This window comes from Diceros bicornis, chromosome 23 (genome assembly GCF_020826845.1).
Source record: "Diceros bicornis minor isolate mBicDic1 chromosome 23, mDicBic1.mat.cur, whole genome shotgun sequence".
Lineage (NCBI taxonomy): Eukaryota > Metazoa > Chordata > Mammalia > Perissodactyla > Rhinocerotidae > Diceros > Diceros bicornis.
Genome location: NC_080762.1, coordinates 28211068 through 28228854, shown reverse-complemented (window position 1 = coordinate 28228854; position 17787 = coordinate 28211068). Strand labels below are relative to the sequence as shown.

The following is a 17787-nucleotide window of genomic DNA, read 5'->3' as shown; positions in this document are numbered from 1 at the left end:
TGGTTCTAATATCTGGTGTTCTAAGCTCTCTTGAGTAAATAATTCAGTGCAGATGGAGGCGCTGTTTGGTAACTTTCAAATCACAACTCCCAGGCTTAGTGGAACACACTAATAATTCTTTGAGTAGACAATAGATGGCAGTACAGCATCAATTTATACCCTATAGTTAAACCTAAACCTTTACTTTTGTGTTACATTTTGTTTTACATGTGCATTATCTCTGATGCCAGAATTGTTAGATAAAGAAATTCATTTAACTTGCCTTGTATTGGGCTACACATATTACAATGCTGAGGAACGACTTGATGGAGGAGACCAAATTAGGAAAACCTGAGGCAGGTTTATAGGCAGCAAATGAGGCTTAAGCTTCAAGGGCCACTCCCAGGGCCTTAGGAGAGACTAGTGCTATAAATTTTGAAAAAGTAAGATATTTTATTTTATTTTATTTTTCTTAAAGAGCGCCCTCCAAATTATATGAGCATCAAGCCTCACAAAGCTTGGATTTGTCTGGAAAGAGCCATGTGGCTCTTTTAACTTAGGAAAGGGTAAACAATCTCGCCATTATTAATTTTCTGCCAACTTGATCTCCAGGGAGGAGAGCAATCTGGTTTTTAAAAGCAAGTCATATAAAAAGGAAACAGAGAGAATAACTGAATGACCTGGCAAACAGTCCACTTATTTATGAGTCTGAGAAAAAAGGAGTACTTAACACCGAAACTCTTTCACTTCTGGCAGCATAATATTTGTGCTAAAAACGGAAAGTATATATTATAATTGGAAAATTAATAAATTATCCTCTGTTAAAACTCCAGAACAGTATAACAGCATTTGGGAGATTTTATTTTATTTTGTCTTGTTTTTTTAACCCAAGAGATGTTGTCCTTAAAACATTTTTTTAATGTATTTTATTTATTTTTTTATAAGAAAGACCAGCCCTGAGCTAACATCCGATGCCAATCCTCCTCTTTTTGCTGAGGAAGATTGACCCTGGGCTAACATCCGTGCCCATCTTCCTCTACTTTATATGGGACGCCACCACAGCATGGCGTGACACGCAATGTGTCGGTGCGTGCCCGGGATCCTAACTTGCAAACCCCGGGCCACCAAAGCGGAGAGTGTGCACTTAACTGCTGTGCCACTGGGCCGGCCCCATGTTGTCCTTAATAAGACACCAGTAGTGACTATTCACAGAGGAAACTGTACTTCCATTTACAAATCTTAAATTTCTCGCCAGGAAGCCAAGCTTAGCCTTTCTTTTGACCACCTGTAGCCTTCTCATCAAGAGTTAAATTAAAATTTACCTTTTGGAAAAGAAAAGTTAACAAACTTTCCAATTGGCCTTTCCTGATGCAAACACTTATTAAGGTTGGCTTTTAGGCTACAGAGGTTTATCTATGTCTAGCTCCATATGTAGCCAGCCCTGGTGGTCTAGTGGTTAAGATTCGATGCTCTCACCACCTACGGCACAGTTTCATTTCCTGGTCAGGGAACCACACCACCCATCTGTCAGTTGTCGTACTGTGGCGGCTGCGTGTTGCTGTGATGCTGAAAGCTATGCCACCAGTATTTCCAATACCAGCAGGGTCACCCGTGGTGGACAGGTTTCAGCAGAGCTTCTGGACTAAGACAGACTAGGAAGAAGGACCTGGACACCCACTTCCGAAAAATTGGCCATCAATAGCAGCAGAACATTGTCTGATACAGCGCCGGAAGGTGAGATGATGGAGCAAAAGGACCCAGCCGGTCTGCTGTGCTGTATACAGGGTCGCTAGGAGTCAGAATCCACTCAAGGGTACCAACAACAACAAAGTTCTATGTGTAACTATTATTCAGAATTAACATATCGCTGCCTACTTGATGAGCCCCTATATCTACCCCTATGTCTACTAGATCTTAATATCCTTGAGAGCAGGGAGTGGGTTTGTTCATCTCATGTACTTTGATGTATGACACCTAGTGAGAGATCTAAAAGCACTTGTTGAAGAAATGAACGCTAGACTTCGTTAAAAAGTTAACTTAGGGCCTAGGGACCCTCCAGCATGATTCTAGACTTATTATTTCTGTGTAATAGAATTGTGTAATATATTGTGAAGATTTCACACGACAAACTTGTGCAATAAGTTTGCTATGAGTAGAACTTCTGTGGTGCTAGGGAGGACCTAACAAATGCTCATGGGATGGCCCGAGTGTCTGGAGTGGGTGAGAAGCCATCCTGAAGTTGAGCTCTGCCTGTGAAACCCTCTCAGCCCACACATCTCGTGTCCTGGAGCCAACTTTGAAATAATGGTCCCTGTGACCAGGTGCACAGCATACTGTCTGGATCTGGGTCAGGAGGAAAGGGAAGTCAGCCAACATCTCATCATCCTCCTCCCCTCAGAGGGAGGTCACAGGTTATTGGTGGTACCACAAACACTCAGCATTTCCTGTTTCAGAATTATGGGTGAAGCAAGGACCTTCCCTGGACTCTCTGTAATAGTCCTCCTCTTCCTCTGGCCATTGAGAAGCTAAACCTACATTCCATCTGGGAGATCATGACCCCAAGTATATAGAATTGACTCTTGGAGAGCATGCTAAATTTTGTTAGTTTATCCCAAATCAGGAGGGCAAGCAGGCTCCCTGGGTTTGACATGCTATGAGGGCAAAATCATGAAAGTTCCTGCTTTGATAACTCAAATTCAGTCATGAATATATATCGACTCTGCCTCTCCCAACAGTGTAGTAAGAGTGGGGAACATGTTTCAACACAAAGTTAGGGAGGTGATATGACCACACCAACATCCATTTCCACTCCCCCCCCACACCTTTTTTCTTAGGACCCCAGTTTGTTCAGGAGCCTACTCTCTGTACAGGAATGTCCTTCAGGTCCCAGCCTCAAGGGGGTAGGTCCAGTGATTGGTCTGGTACAGGGATGAGACATGAGAAGAAGTCTGCTAGGTGATTTCTGGAGAAGATGTCCTCACGTCTAAGAGAGATACACAGAAAGAGATAATCTTCCAGCCCCTGGAATTATCATACCTATATGTGATGACTAGAACTGTAGCAGCCACTGAATTCAAGAGCAACTGAACAAACTGATTAAACCAACTCAGTCCACCCCTCTTGTTTTATATGTGGTAATAAATTTCATTTTTGATTAGGCTCTTGTGCGTGGGACTTTATGTTACTTGCAGGCAAAAGGACCCTATACAATAGGCAGGGATTGCATCGCAAGCAAAATACATAGAAAGAGCACCCTGGCCAGCTTTTAGTCATACAATATGCCTCAGCATCTTCTAACAGGAAGAGAGAACTCCTTTTTAGATGCCCACCTCCAACAGTATAAAGCTTAGGAAGCACACGTAGTTCACATTTATCTCTACACTGTCTCATTCAATGGGCACATGTATTTTTCTCCAAAAAGGAAAAATATTAAAAGTGGCAGACCCTTCTACATTTCTAGTTTACTTACAATTTATAAGACTGCAGGGTGGGAATCAGTTTTCAAGCCCTAGTGGTCTTCTCTTGCCTGCTCCTCCTCTTGGCTTATTTCTGAGCAGAAGGACAAGGTGAGCACTGTGGTTTAGGTCAGTGGAACAATTAGTAAAAATAGGTCTTGATGCAAAGGTACATCTAGCGTAGGACTATAACACCTTCTCCACTGTAAGATACTTTTCAGTTGTTATCTAAGTGCTCCTGAGCTACGAGTGTTTCTCTATCCCTTCATACATACTGTTTCTGATTCCTGAGGAGAGATTTGCTTCAAAGGTAAACTTTAGGATTTCCTCTCAGAAGGTAGAAATGTTTTTTCAAAGGTTCTTACATATGGCATACAATGTTGCAGGAAGGAAATGGTTCAGAGTCATTACTTACGCAGAATGAAATTGTGATGGGGCTAAGAAATGCTTTTTTATTTCAGTTCTCTTTGATACTGATTGAATTATCTTTACTATATACAAGTATTACTTGTATAGTACAAAATTGGGGGGAAAGACAAAAAGAAATTATTGATCCTAATACATCGTCACACTTTACGTGATACAAATAATCATGTTTTCTAAATCAAAGATGTACATATGGAGTTCTTCAAATTATGCCCATACGTATCTCTCTTGCTGGCATTACCACATTGATTTCTGTCTCCCTGTCCCTCTAAAGTGTACTTTACCCTAGTTATCTTTTTATCCTTGGCACATTGTAGAAATTCCATAAAAGCATCTGTTTCTTCTGCAAAATATTAAAGCCTTGGATTTTTAGTTCTCTTTCCACCTCATTAGCATTCTTCCTTCAAATTCCTTATCCTGCTCCAGTATCTTTATCCCAGCCTTAATTATATGCTTAACAAAAATATCAATTCTTGTATCAATTTCCACGCTCAACTGCAGATATCAGAGAACACCCACCTCAAAATGGCTTAAAGATTAGGGCATTTATTACGAAACATAACAAGAACTCCAGAGCTAGAGCAAGTCTAGGATTGGTTAAGTCAGCTACTCAACAACATATTTGAAGACTCAAGTTTATCTCGTATTTCTGCCCTACTTTCTCTTCCGTCTGTTCTCCTTAGGCTAATGCCACTCATGGTCCCAAGATGGCTATCACATTTATCACATGCAGGCATGACACTGGCCTGCAGGGAAGAAGAACTATTTATTTCCGTAAACCTTCTTGCAAGAGAAAGACCTTCCCCTGATTCCTTCAGCGGACATCCTTCACATCTCATTGGCCAGAATTGCACCAGATAAGCAGAGCAAACTACAAACACCTTAGAGGGTCAGGGAGACCTAAGCCAGAGAGATATATATGGGCATATGCCTAAATCAATTACTGGAAGGGAAATGGGACACCAGGATTAGACCAATATTGATTGATTACCAGGGCTGAAAGCAGGTTCCTTTCAGGCACATGGAGGATGGATATCTGAACGAAATTAGGGTTATTAGCAAAGAAAATGTGTGTGTGGGGGGGGGTAGTGAAGCTGGAGGTTTGAATAAAGGAGATGGTTTTTGGATAGGCAACCACTGGAGTCTGCTAGAACACTTCATCTGTCTTCACTGGTTTCCATTCCTTTTAAGTCTAATAAATATTATAATCCTGGAACAGTTCCCTTTTCCTGGCATGGCATAGATCCCTTCCCTAACTGCAATTCAGTTCCCACTTTATTTCCAGTGTTTAGGAAACTTACAGATTTCTTTTTTTTTTGTCTTAAGAGCAATGATGGTAGAGCAACCAAGAAATCATAAAATGAAACTGAATTGCTTTCATGCCAAAATCTGTCTACCCATCTAGCCATTTACCTACCTATCTCTAATTTGTTTTCTGCATAGGGTTTAAAAGGATTCTGTTGGCCACATGATGAAGTCATCAAAGTTTATATTTATAAATGTGTTATGAGAGTGCCAAATTGTCTACAATCCTGTGTTGGTTTTGAAGAATGATTCATTATTTTGGCTGATTGGAAATATACACAGAGAAAAGTGCCGTTGGGTTTCTTTAGTTTCCAGCGTTCTTGGTAGTTTGTTGACATAACTGTTTCCACTCTTTACAGAGCTTTGGAAGGCGTGGATGGAGGCCCTGTGGCTCTGGGGTTCCAGGAATTTACACTGCACTGTGGGGAATCTCAGTTCTTTTACACCACCAGCGAGGGGCCTGGTCCTTTACCTACAGAGTCTGGAATGTTCAAAAAGGTAATGCTTCATTTCCAATACTTGGCTCCCAGGAATAAACCCTTTAATGAATTAAAATGTAGTAAAATAATCCCTGTCTGATTGAAAAACACATACTTAAAAAGAATGTGGGTGGTAAAAAGGGCATTATATATCAAAGCACCGTGACGATAAATCACGAGTCTCAAGGGATGAGCTTGAATCTTTGCTCTATGCTCTCTTCAGACATTCTTCCTCGTTGTTGTGGGTGCCTTTTGCCTGCCTTTTTTCTTTTTACACAGGCTGTGATGTAACTCTAAGGTACGCAAAGTAAGATGACATCAATATTTGGAATTTGTGGTTCTTTACCACAAAAAAAGCATGTATGACTTTCTACTGTAAAGCATTTAGAGTTATTATTATATCTGCAGTTACTTGATAATATCCAGATGTTTGCACAGAAAGTTCTGCCTGAATTATATTGCCTTAAAAGAAAAGCTTTCCCCAAGGTGGGAGATAGAGAAGTGTAGGCATGTTAACCACATTTGTTGGTTCACAAAAGATGTTACTCATGCACTTGTCTGCTGGCAGGAAAGTAGAAAGATGTCTTCAGTCACATTGTGAGAGCTGGTTTAGCTGCCAGCCCTTGAAGGTTGCATAATACATTACTTGTTACAACTTATTATAAGATCAGTGAGGGTTAGCAGTGAAAGATATTTTGTCATGAAAGAAATCCTCCCCCCCAAAAAGAAATTTGCCTTAGTTGTGCTTTATATTAAAAATAAGGGGCCGGCCCAGTGGTGTAGTGGTTAAGTTCAGCACACTGCACTTTGGCAGCCCAGGTTCACGGGGTCGGATCCTGGGCACAGACATACACTACTCATCAGCCATGCTATGGCAGCAACCCACATACAAAAAATAAAGGAAGATTGGCCAGAGATATTAGCTCAGGGTGAATCTTCCTCAGCAAAAAAAAAATAAAAATGAATTTAAAAAAATTACTTAGTGTAAGATGAAAAATTTTGGAGACTGGATGCACAACAATGTGAATGTACTTAATACTGCTGAACTGTACACTTAAAATGGTTAAGATGATAAATTTTATGTTATATGTATTTTACCAGAGTTAAAAATAAAAATTAAAAAAATTCCTTAGTGATGGAAAGCAGTAAAAAAAAAGGACATGGTGAGATTATTAGCTCATATTTTATATTTTATTAGAATATGACAAAAGGAGGTAGGGAAATTCAACAGAGAATGCTTTCTAACTCAAAATAGCATAACATCAATCAGAGTGCCAGGAATATAAAATTAACTTTTATAAAATTAAAAAAATTTTTAAATTAAAAAAATTAAATAACATGGCTTACTGTAATTTATACTTACATTCAAATTGGTTTCACAGTTTGTTCTTCTTTCTTTATAAGAAACAGTTTATAACCATAAACAAAACCTGATAAATTTTGTCATGGCTCTAGCTAGAGTTTTGAGTCATTTCCTACATTTGTCCTTTAAAACTTAAAAATAATTCTGTAAGTATCATACCATTAAATAGCCTATGATATTTACCGAAGTCCAAGAAACAGTTGGTGGCAGCATTCAGAGTTGGAGTAAAAAATAAATTCCCCTAGGGGGATGGCAATGAAGGGTCTGCAGTGTCCCTCTGCGTTGGTTTGCTGTCCAGCAATAGTCGTGTCTTCTTCACAGTACTGATATCCCGTCTAGACCCGGTCTCTCAACCCTTGCTTGCTCTCCCGTACAGTAGTCAAGGTACCCTGGGCACCAGGCAGCCCACAGGAGAGGCCCCAAGGCCAAGCCAGAGAGTCAGTTCTTCTAAGCTGGCAGGGAGAAGGAGGCCAGTTAGAACATCTGGGAAAGGCAGAGGCTTGGAGCCAGAAACAGATGAACTGGGAACCCAGTGTAGGAAGACAGCCAGGGCAGATAGAAGAAAGGCAGGAACTTGAAGAAGGGAGCAAGCAGAAGCAGAGTGTCATCCTGGCTACACCGTCTCCAAGTGTCACCTGATATGGGATCAGCCAGGCACCGCCTGGACTCTCTGCCTGTGCCACACCCTCCCCCTAGGAGATGGTCATATACCCACAGCAGGAAAAACTGGCTCCAGGGGTCCACTTCTGGATCTGCCTGTTGTCTCTCTCTCTTGCTCTCTCTCTCTTTCCCCGTCCTCTCTCCCGCTCCATCATCCCTCTTTCTTACTCCTGCTCTCTCTGGGCTCTGGCTCTCTTGGTCTTTCTCATCTGCTTATTCTACTAGGGCTGGGAGAAGGGAAGAGGCAGTGGAACAGACTTTCTCTTCCCTTCTGATGTGCTCTCAACTCTATGTCTCTTGAGATCACGGCAGAGAGGAGTAACGGGACCATCCTCAGAAGTGCAAGACATCCCCACCACCACCCTGGCCAGTATTATTAGGAGACAAAAGTTAACTCCACTTAGATTCTGGGTAGTCCGTACCTACAGAGAGTCCCATGGTGCCAAGGCACCTCCTGCACCCTCAAAGTACTCTTCTTTTAGTTCACTCCCCGAGAGGCAATTACATCAGGACCACCCTTGGCGTCTTTCCCAGGCAGGAGGCTATAAAGTCTTCTTAAGATCCCTGAGTTGATCTAGCCCACAAAGTTATATCTATTCAAATGAATGTTTAAACTTTTCATTTGCATTAAAGTTAAGCAATTTGCCTTTCCCAAAATAGCCAGAATTTATTCACTCTCTTTATTTGTTCTATACATTCTATGTTATTGTATTTATTTAACATGCTGTTAAAATTCCTTAAACATTCCTTAAAGTTGACAACACTATATTGAATCCTTCAATTAAAATAAGAAGACATTCACTCTACCTGCTTGTGTAAATGGAAATATGGATTTATAATTATAAAGATAGTATGGCCTCTCAAATGCATATATACATCAACTAGGAAAAAATGTGTAACTACAAATCAAAATAGAATATTACTAGAGTTTAAATCTTACATGGGAAAAATTACCAGGGATTTTGTATTTATTTATACAAAACAATTTTTCCTTTAAATAGCTGCATAAAATCTTCAGTCAATTTTAGAGTAGAAGATATGTTTATGTTAAAATATTTACATTTATAACAGACCATTTTTTCAAATGAGAGAAAAGTGTAAGGAAGTGGTATTGTTAAATGAAACATGTTATGTACCATACGTAACAAACATATGTTGAATAATTCTTTCTTTGCATACAAAAGACGATTAACATTGTAGATTATTATGTGTTTTGCTGTATTTATTTTCATATATGTATTTATATTTATGTTGTATATACTGCATCATTCATTTTGTAAATGAAAATGTCTTAATTCCACTTAATTCCATTTCCAGGCTATGAAGGAACATTCTTTATTAATTAAAGCATTTCTTTAAAAAAAATTGAACAAGAATACTATGCAATGTATTGCTAATTAAAATTAGCATCTTCTGGGGCTAACCCAGTGGCGTAGCGGCTAAGTTCACAAGCTCCGCTTCAGAGGCCTGGGGTTCGCAGTTGCTGACCTGTGCACCGCTCAACAAGCCATGCTGTGGCAGCATCCCACATACAAAATGGAGGAAGACTGGTACAGATGTTAGCTCAGGGACAATCTTCCTCAAGCAAAAAGAGGAAGATTGGCAACAGATGGTGGCTCAGGGCCAATCTTCCTCATCCCTCACCCCCTCCAAAAAAAAAAATCATCTTCAAAGAGGGCAATTACCTTAATGAGAATTGCAATGATTTCTAACATAAAAATCTTTTAATCCCTCTTCAATTCTAATCACTTATTTTTTTAAAATTATTTTATTGGGGTCATATTGGCTTACAACATTGTGTAAGTTTCAGGTGTACATCACTGTTGTTTAGTTTCTATATGGACTGCATCATGTTCACCACCAACAGTCCAGTTTTTATCTGTCGCCAAACATATATGCCCCTTTACCCCTTTCACCCTCTCCCACCCACCTTCTCCTCTGGTAACCACTAATCTGTTCTCCCTACCTGTGTGTTGTTTGTTTGTTTATCTTCCACATATGAGTGAAATCATACAGTCTTTGTCTTTCTCTGTCTGACTTATTTCACTTAGCGTAATACCCTCAAGGTCCATCCATGTTGTTGCAAATGGGACAATTTTGTCTTTTTTATGGCTGAGTAGTATTCTACGGTGTGTGTGTGTGTGTGTGTGTGTGTGTGTGTATATATATGTGTGTGTGTGTATATATATATATATATATATATACACACACACATATATACACTACATCTTCTTTATCTATTCATCCATTGATGAGCACTTGGGTTGCTTCCACATCTTAGCTATTGTGAATAATGCTGCAATGAACATAGGGGTGCATAAATCTTTTTGAATTATTGATTTCATGTTCTTTGGATAAATACCCAGTAGTGAGATAGCTGGATCACATAGTAATTCTATTCTTAATTTTTTGAGAAATCTCCATATTGTTTTCCATAGTGGCTGTACCAATTTGCATTCCCACCAGCAGTGTATGAGTGTTCCCTTTTCTCCACATCCTCTCCAGCACTTGTTATTTCTTGTCTTGTTGATTATAGCCATTCTGACAGGTGTAAGGTGATATCTCATTGTAGTTTTGATTTGCATTTTCCTAATAATTAGTGGTGTTGAACATCTTTTCGTGTGCCTGTTGGCCATCTGTATATCTTCTTTGGAAAAAAGTCTGTTCATATCCTCTGCCCATTTTTTGATTGGGTTGTTCTTTTTTGTTCTTAAGTTGTATGAGTTCTTTATATATTTTGGAAATTAACCCCTTGTTGAATATGTAATTTGCAAATATTTTCTCCCACTTGGTGGGTTGTCTTTTTTGTTTTGCTGATGGTTTCTTTTGCCTTGCAGAAGCTTTTTAGTTTGATGTAGTCCCATTTGTTTATTTTCTCTTTTGTTTCCCTTGTGTGAGTAGACATGGTATTCGAAAAGATACTGCTAGGACTGATGTCAAAGATCTACATTTTCTTCTAGGTGTTTGATGGTTTCAGGTCTTACATTCAAATCTTTAATCCATTTTGAGTTAATTTTTGTGTATGGTGTAGGGTAATGGTCTACTTTCATTCTTTTGCGTTTGGCTGTTCAGTTTTCCCAGCACGGTTTATTAAAGAGACTTTCCTTTCTCCATTGTATGTTCCTGGCTCTTTTGTCAAAGATTAGTATCCATAGATGTGTGCTTTTATTTCTGGGCTTTCAGTTCTGTTCCATTGATCTGTGTGTCTGTTTTTGTGCTAGTACCGTGCTGTTTTGATTACTATAGCTTTGTGGTATATTTTGAAGTCAGAGATTGTGATACTTCCAGCTTTGTTCTTTTTTCTCAGGATTGCTTTGGCTATTTGGGGCCTTTTGTTGTTCCATATAAATTTTAGGATTCTTTGTTCTATTTCCATGAAGAATGTCATTTGCATTTAATTTGTAGATTGCTTTAGGTAATAGGGACATTTTAACTATGTTTATTCTTCCAATCCATGCTCATGGAATATCTTTCCATTTCTTTGTTTCTTCTTTGCTAATCACTTATTTTGATCTAGAAAATTATATCTGACTATAGTGATTATAAGTGAAGTTGCCTTCTTTTCAATCCTTCTGGAGTCAAGTTCAAACAAGTAAAGTGAAACGGGTATGGCAATTATTTGATTAATTCAAGCAAAAAACTATTTTGCTTTAACCCATTGGATTCTTTCATTCTTGATGACCTAGATACAGCCTCTGTTTCCCATTGTCTGTGTACATTTTTGTGTGTGTATTTGCATGTGTATAAGTGTGTGTATGTGCACTTTTTAAAAGGAAAAAATAAGCCTCCCTTCCCCCCTACAAAAAACCCAAAGTAACTATAATCTATAGAGGAGAAGAAATCTGGCCAAATCAGTGTTGCTCCTTCAAAAGTCAGTTGTACAGATTTTGATTCTTGTTAAGCTTTCTCTGCCCCATCCTTCAGGAGACATCTGTGAATCTCTTATCTCACTCTTGAGATTGGGATGCTCCCAAATCATCCAAAACAGACAGATATCTGCTTTAGTCTCAACTGTCTCAGAGATGGTTCTACCACAACCACTTTTGACAGCTTTTTCATTGCCCAATTAATTATAATTGTCAAGGTGGAGCATTTTCCAGTTTACAGCCTGGTTATTCTAGTGAAGTATAACAATTCAATTCAACAAGCATTTGTTGAGGTAGCAGAGAGGAAAAAACATTTTCTAACACTTTTGTTTTCCATGTGCCCAGGTGGACCACTTGAGAGGTGATGTCCCATTTCCTTTCCCACCACCAGTATTTCTCCTTTTTTTCTCTCTCTAGCTGCTCCACACGGGTCCACTGATTTTTCTCTGAATGCCCAATCCCCAGCCTTACCTCATTTCTTAGACCAGACCAGGTTCAAAATATGAAGTGCTTAAGAGGCCTCAGACTCATTCACCCTCACCCCAGCCCTGCCCCATCCCACAGGGCATCGTGTTATGTCCTCTCCGCTGTTGGGTTGGCCTAGGACACAGTAGACGAACATTCATCACTGGGCTCCCACATTTTGTCTGAAGTCACCCAGGCCGCTGATCTCACCAAGGACAGTTCTAAAGTCATTGTTCAAGAAGTAGGACCTTCCAAATCCTGAAGTCTAACCCCCAACCCTAGCCCTGAGACTGAGGTATTTGCTAACTAAGGTTAGACCTTCCCAGTAGTGACTTCCTTAAAGGACTTATGAGGATCCTCCATCCATTCCAACACTACATTCCACCTTCCTACTGGCACTTCATCTTAAATTGCCTGGTCCATCTGGTATTGCGATCAGAGACTACTGAGCCCTTGGACCTACCTAGTCCCAAATTTCTGCTTTCATCACCAGTCAGATCTCACCTTCATTTCCCCCCACCCCACCTTGGGACCTGTCCTATTCACATAGCTCAGCTTCAATCTCTCACCCCTTTCCAGACCACCTGCATGGCAAGAGTCTCTCTCTGTTCTATCAGTACTGATCGAAAAGACTAAATATACTGTTAGAAAAAAAAAATCAAGATAGAGAGCAATGTGTATAGCATGTTACATTTTGTGTAAAAAGGTAGGGGATTAGAATATATATCTTTGTAGATACATTAAAGAAGTATGGAAGGATACATTAAAAACTAGTAGTAATTACCTGTGATAGGGGTAGGGGGAAATGAGCAGATGGGGACACGGGCAGGGGAGAGACTTTTTACTATGCACTTTTTCATATTTTGAATTTTGAGCTATGTGAAGGTATTGCCTATTCAAAAATTTTTTGAAGATGGAGGAATGAATAGATATGATTTAAGTTATATTGTGATTAAAGTTAAATTGAAATAGTTTAGGTATGCATGTGTAATCTTTTATGATTCTCTGATTTGCTGTAAACTCTACCAGTCCTTACTGCATTGTCTGAGGGGCTACTATTGTTCCCAAGTTTCCTTAATGGGCCATTCCGTTGCCTTGGTGTATATTTGTTCCCATGCCTAGAAAGTCTTTCCACTTTTTGTCTACCTGCAAACTTTTACTCGTCCTTTAAGATCCTGCCAAAACAGCTCTTTCTTTGTAATCTCTGCCCCAGAAAAGTTATTTTTCTCTTTGTGCTGCCATTTATCTTGGATGTACCTTGAACTCAGTGCTTACCATATTGATTTATAAGTCTCCTTTCTTGCTAGATTAGGAGGCCCTAAGGGTCAGACTGCCTTTGTATGGCTGGAAGATTATCTATACATTTTGCATGAATGAAATGCTGTATATTAGCAGTAAAAAATAGTAGAAAACAATGGTTTTCCAAATGTGCAGCATTTCAGCTTTAGTATGAGTTTAATTTTTGTTTAGGCTTCCGAAGACAGAGCAGGAAAGCTCACCAAATACATGCATACATATATACATAAATAAGCCACGTATGGGCAGCAGAAAGAGAATGTGGCTGTTTCCAGAGCATGACTCCACCCTTTTCCTCCAGCACTTTGCTGTGGAGATGCAGAGATCAAGGTAGAGCATGGTGGCATAGGGAACACTTCTTTGTCTCTGAAAAAGCCTGATATCATTGGGTGCAGCAACAGCTGTCGCTCCGGACATATGAAGTTTCACAAGTTGGGCATTCTACACGCTGGAGAATGTTGCTTTAATAGCGTAAGTAGGGCATTACAAACAGTGGGATGTGGTATACCAGTTGTTTTTCTAAAAGCTAAATGTCTGGCCTTACAAGACAAAGACTGATTGCCTATGCGTAGCTGGCTTTGGAAACATACAGGTTATCCGCATCTATCTGTGATACTTTGCATTTGAAGGAGTCATGGTCACCAGGATGTGCAGGAAAGCTCAATGAGTGATTTGTTTTCTTTCCACCCCAAGTACATGTGTTGTCTTCCTTTGAGGTAGTGACTGTGGGTGCTGTTTATTTCCATATGTATAAATAAATATATAAATGTACATATTTCCATATGTATAATATAAATATATATCAGCCTGTCCATTTCCTGTATTAACCCAAACTGGAAGGCTTTGTCTGTGGTAAAGTTTTGAGGGTTTTTTTTTTAAAGAATGTAGTAATGTATTTATTATTTTTAATCTAAATATTATATTTGCTTGCTGCAAAAAGTTTCAAACAGTACTGAAACATACAAAATAAAGACTTAGGGCCGGCCCCGTGGCTTAGCGATTAAGTGCGCGCACTCTGCTGCTGGCGGCCCGGGTTTCGGATCCCGGGCGCGCACCGATGCACCGCTTCTCCGGCCATGCTGAGGCCGCGTCCCACATACAGCAACTAGAAGGATGTGCAGCTATGACATACAACTATCTACTGGGGCTTTGGGGGGAAAAATAATAAATAAATAAAATCTTTAAAAAAAAAAAACAAAATAAAGACTTAAATTCTCTCTTCACCCTTGAAGGAAACTAATTTGGTGTGTATCCTTTCAGACTTTTTTCTTATGCATATATATAAACACAGTTAGTCCATTTATGCTTTTCCTATTGAAAGGAATCATACACTGCATATAATTCTCTAACTTGTTTTTTTACTAAGCAAACTTTGTGATCATCTTTCCAAGTCAGTGTCTATAAATATGCCTCTTTTGAATTGCTACATAGTATTTCATATATGTAATATGATGGTTGTACCATTACATAGTTTACCAATTTTTATTTATGGACATTTAAGATATTTCCACTTTTTTCTTCTATAAACAGTGCTGTCTCTATGCGGGGGGGGGTTTGGTCAGTATTTCTGTGGGAAAAATTCCCTAGAAATGGAATTACTGAATCAAAAGCATACATATTTTTTAAATGTTATAGATACTATCAAATTGCCCATAAAAACGTTTTATCACCCTAAGCTCCCAACCAAATTGAATCAATGTGCCTATTTTCCTGCCACTTTATAAATGTTGTATGTAATCAATCTTTTTCATTTTGCCAATCTGTTGGTATCTCATCATTTCAATTTGCAGTTCTTCAGTTAAGAGGGAGGTTGAGTTCTTTTGTTATGTTTATTGGCTATTTGTATTTCTTTGGTGAATCATGTTCTTTGCTCATTTTTTTCATTGGGTTGTTTATCTTGCTGAAGGTATTGTAATAAAATATTATTCATCATTGCTATTCAGAATGAATGCAAGTTATGTTTTTTATATGGGACTCTTTTATCTTCTTTGTATTTTTCTTCTTTTTAAATAATAGTTTCTGTAATCCGATCAGGGTTAAAATTTATAGTGTGTTTGTGGGGGCAGGGGTTTTGTGTGGGAGGAGCTGTTAAATAGTGAAAAACCGGAATGCTTCTCTGCCCTTACTAGAGAGTGGGTATCAGAGGAGATGGAGAACAGAGGTGCGACTTCTGAAATAATATTTTTGGGCACTCATGCAATGGAATTAATGAAGGTCTCAGAACAGCAACTGAAATGCTCTTCCCTCTCACTCATTCTAGTTCTGCTCATGCCTATCTTTCGGTCCCTTCCTTTAAATGTATTTCTTGCACTTGCTATTAAAAATATTTACAGCAGTCAGACTCAAAGCATCAAGGATGGAAAACATTTAAATTCAGACCTTACGGATTCTGTTTCCAGCTCTAATTAAGACTGACCCATTTCCTTAAGGAATACCTGGGTGGTGATCATCCTGAGTAGCATGCCCATCTTGCTGAGGGATCACTAATGATTGTAAAACCCAGGGCATAGACAAAGCTCTAATAAGTAGTAATTACTGTTATTGTTCTCCGACATCCTTAAATTTCAAGCTGAATTCCTACCAGCTAATGTAGTACAGGGGAAAATTAAAGCTCTTGTGACATCATTCCCATAATAAAGAGGAGTCTCTGGCCACTGATGCTCATTTGTTTTCCTGAGGACATCAAGAGAGGATCATATCATCATTTTGGCTGGAGAGATGAAAAATTGGGAGCTTGTCTTCTTTTGAATTGATGAAGGATTTCTTTTTAATTATAAGAGAATATTTGTTTTGGTGAAATCCCTCATTGGGGATCCCTTCTTTTGTCAAGAACAAAGGCCTCTGGCTGCACTCTGACCGTATTTGGGTCAATTGGAACCATATCTGGTTGCATATGTAGCTCTGGACACTCCACTCCTGCAATACTTACCATTCTCTCTTGAGGAAAATCTGAAGACTGGTCCAATCCAGAACCTCGATGGGGGGTCGAACCTGCTGTGGGTGTGGCTGTGGCAGGTGCAATGGGTGTGCCAACAATCGCAGCAGGAGTGTTGGCTCTCGGAATAGGTGTCCTGACTCCCAGAACAGATATGATCATTCCAGAAACAGGTACTATGACCAGGATCTTGAGGTAAGTCCTTGTTTAGGGAATCTTTCTGAGACATTGATTTGTCCAATGTCTCTTTAATAGTGTTTGAGTGTGAGGTACACGATTGTGAATCAGTATCTATTACTATTATGCAGGACTAATGCCGTTTTAATCTCATATATGTGAAAGTATCTGGGTACTATTTATTAATATGCTCACTTAGATACTTTCTTTCCTGTGTGTTAAAAAGTGTTTTTGCAATTGATTAGAGCTTAACTAGCAAAGTAAATGTCGGTGAAGGTAGGTCCTGCTAGGTATTATTCTCTGAGACTTAGTCCTCTCTACTCAAGGTTTTTCAAAACTTCTGATGCTGGAAAAGAACTAAGCTACTTTATATTCTCTCAAAAGCCACTTTCTTTTGGCCTGGACTCATTTGCATACCAAGTTCTTATTTGAATTTGAATCAGATATTACTAGATCACATAAGGGCGCTTTGAGATGTGGAATGATTAGTTTCAGATTTCGAATCAACAGCTCCACATTGTTCCTTGTGTACCTGATTTGATGGGAGACGTTGTCTTAAGATCGAGAGGTGAATCAAGGTCTTAACCCCATGGTTTCTCATTATGCCCAGTCCCTGTTTGTAAAAGCCAGTGTGTTGTTTTAGTATTAAGACTTCTGTGCTACTGTGTGAAGTGAGGAGTGGCCATCACCACCAGCCCAAACTCCTCTTTGATGCTTATTCATCCCCTGTTCTCCACCTGTAATGTTATACCTTTGCTTTGTTTTGCACACGATAGCTTTGAAGCTATTGGAATGGAATGTGTAGAATGTGTATGTTAGACTAGTTTTGTAATGTGCCCTCGGAAAAACATGCCTTGTATGCTTCTGATCTATTTTTTTTTCCTCAGGGTACTGATTAGAATGTAACCCATAATTTAATGAAATAGGTAATAGGTTTAAAAATATAAGTGTCTGTGTATGTGTAGAAGTGTGTGTGTGTATAACTTTTGAAGAATGTGTAATGCTGAGGTGACAGTTGAAGGTGGAATAAAACATTTGAAGTTGGCAGTTTGCTGACCATCTCAGTCAGGTGGACCCTCTTAGCTGTTTCTTATATTCAAGACTGGAGGGAAGGGACTTAGTATTTTTATTATTCTGTTTATTCCCATGACTGTTGATTTTACTATCATTTCTTCTTAGCAGAGCTTTACTTTCTCTCTGCCTGTACCTGAAGACTTTCTCTCTTGGAAGTTTTAGTTAAACACCATCTATAGAGAGGTCAAAAATTCACTGTGCATAGATTTGTGACCTTTGCTAATTATTGGTTAATTATCAGCTACCAGGGGATATTTTTAATGACTTCCAACCAGCAACATGGAAGAAAATGTCCAGAAGAACATGG

The 17787-nt window shown here is 39.1% G+C and overlaps 1 protein-coding gene across 1 annotated transcript in view; it reads left to right on the top strand.

The window, feature by feature from the left end:
• Positions 1-17787, top strand: part of CRYBG1 (crystallin beta-gamma domain containing 1) — a 195843-nt gene that overhangs the window by 84674 nt on the left and 93382 nt on the right. Inside the window, exon 2 of the mRNA XM_058566531.1 lies at positions 5525-5663. Coding sequence (XP_058422514.1) covers positions 5525-5663 — 139 coding nt within the window. The remainder of the gene's footprint in view (positions 1-5524; positions 5664-17787) is intronic.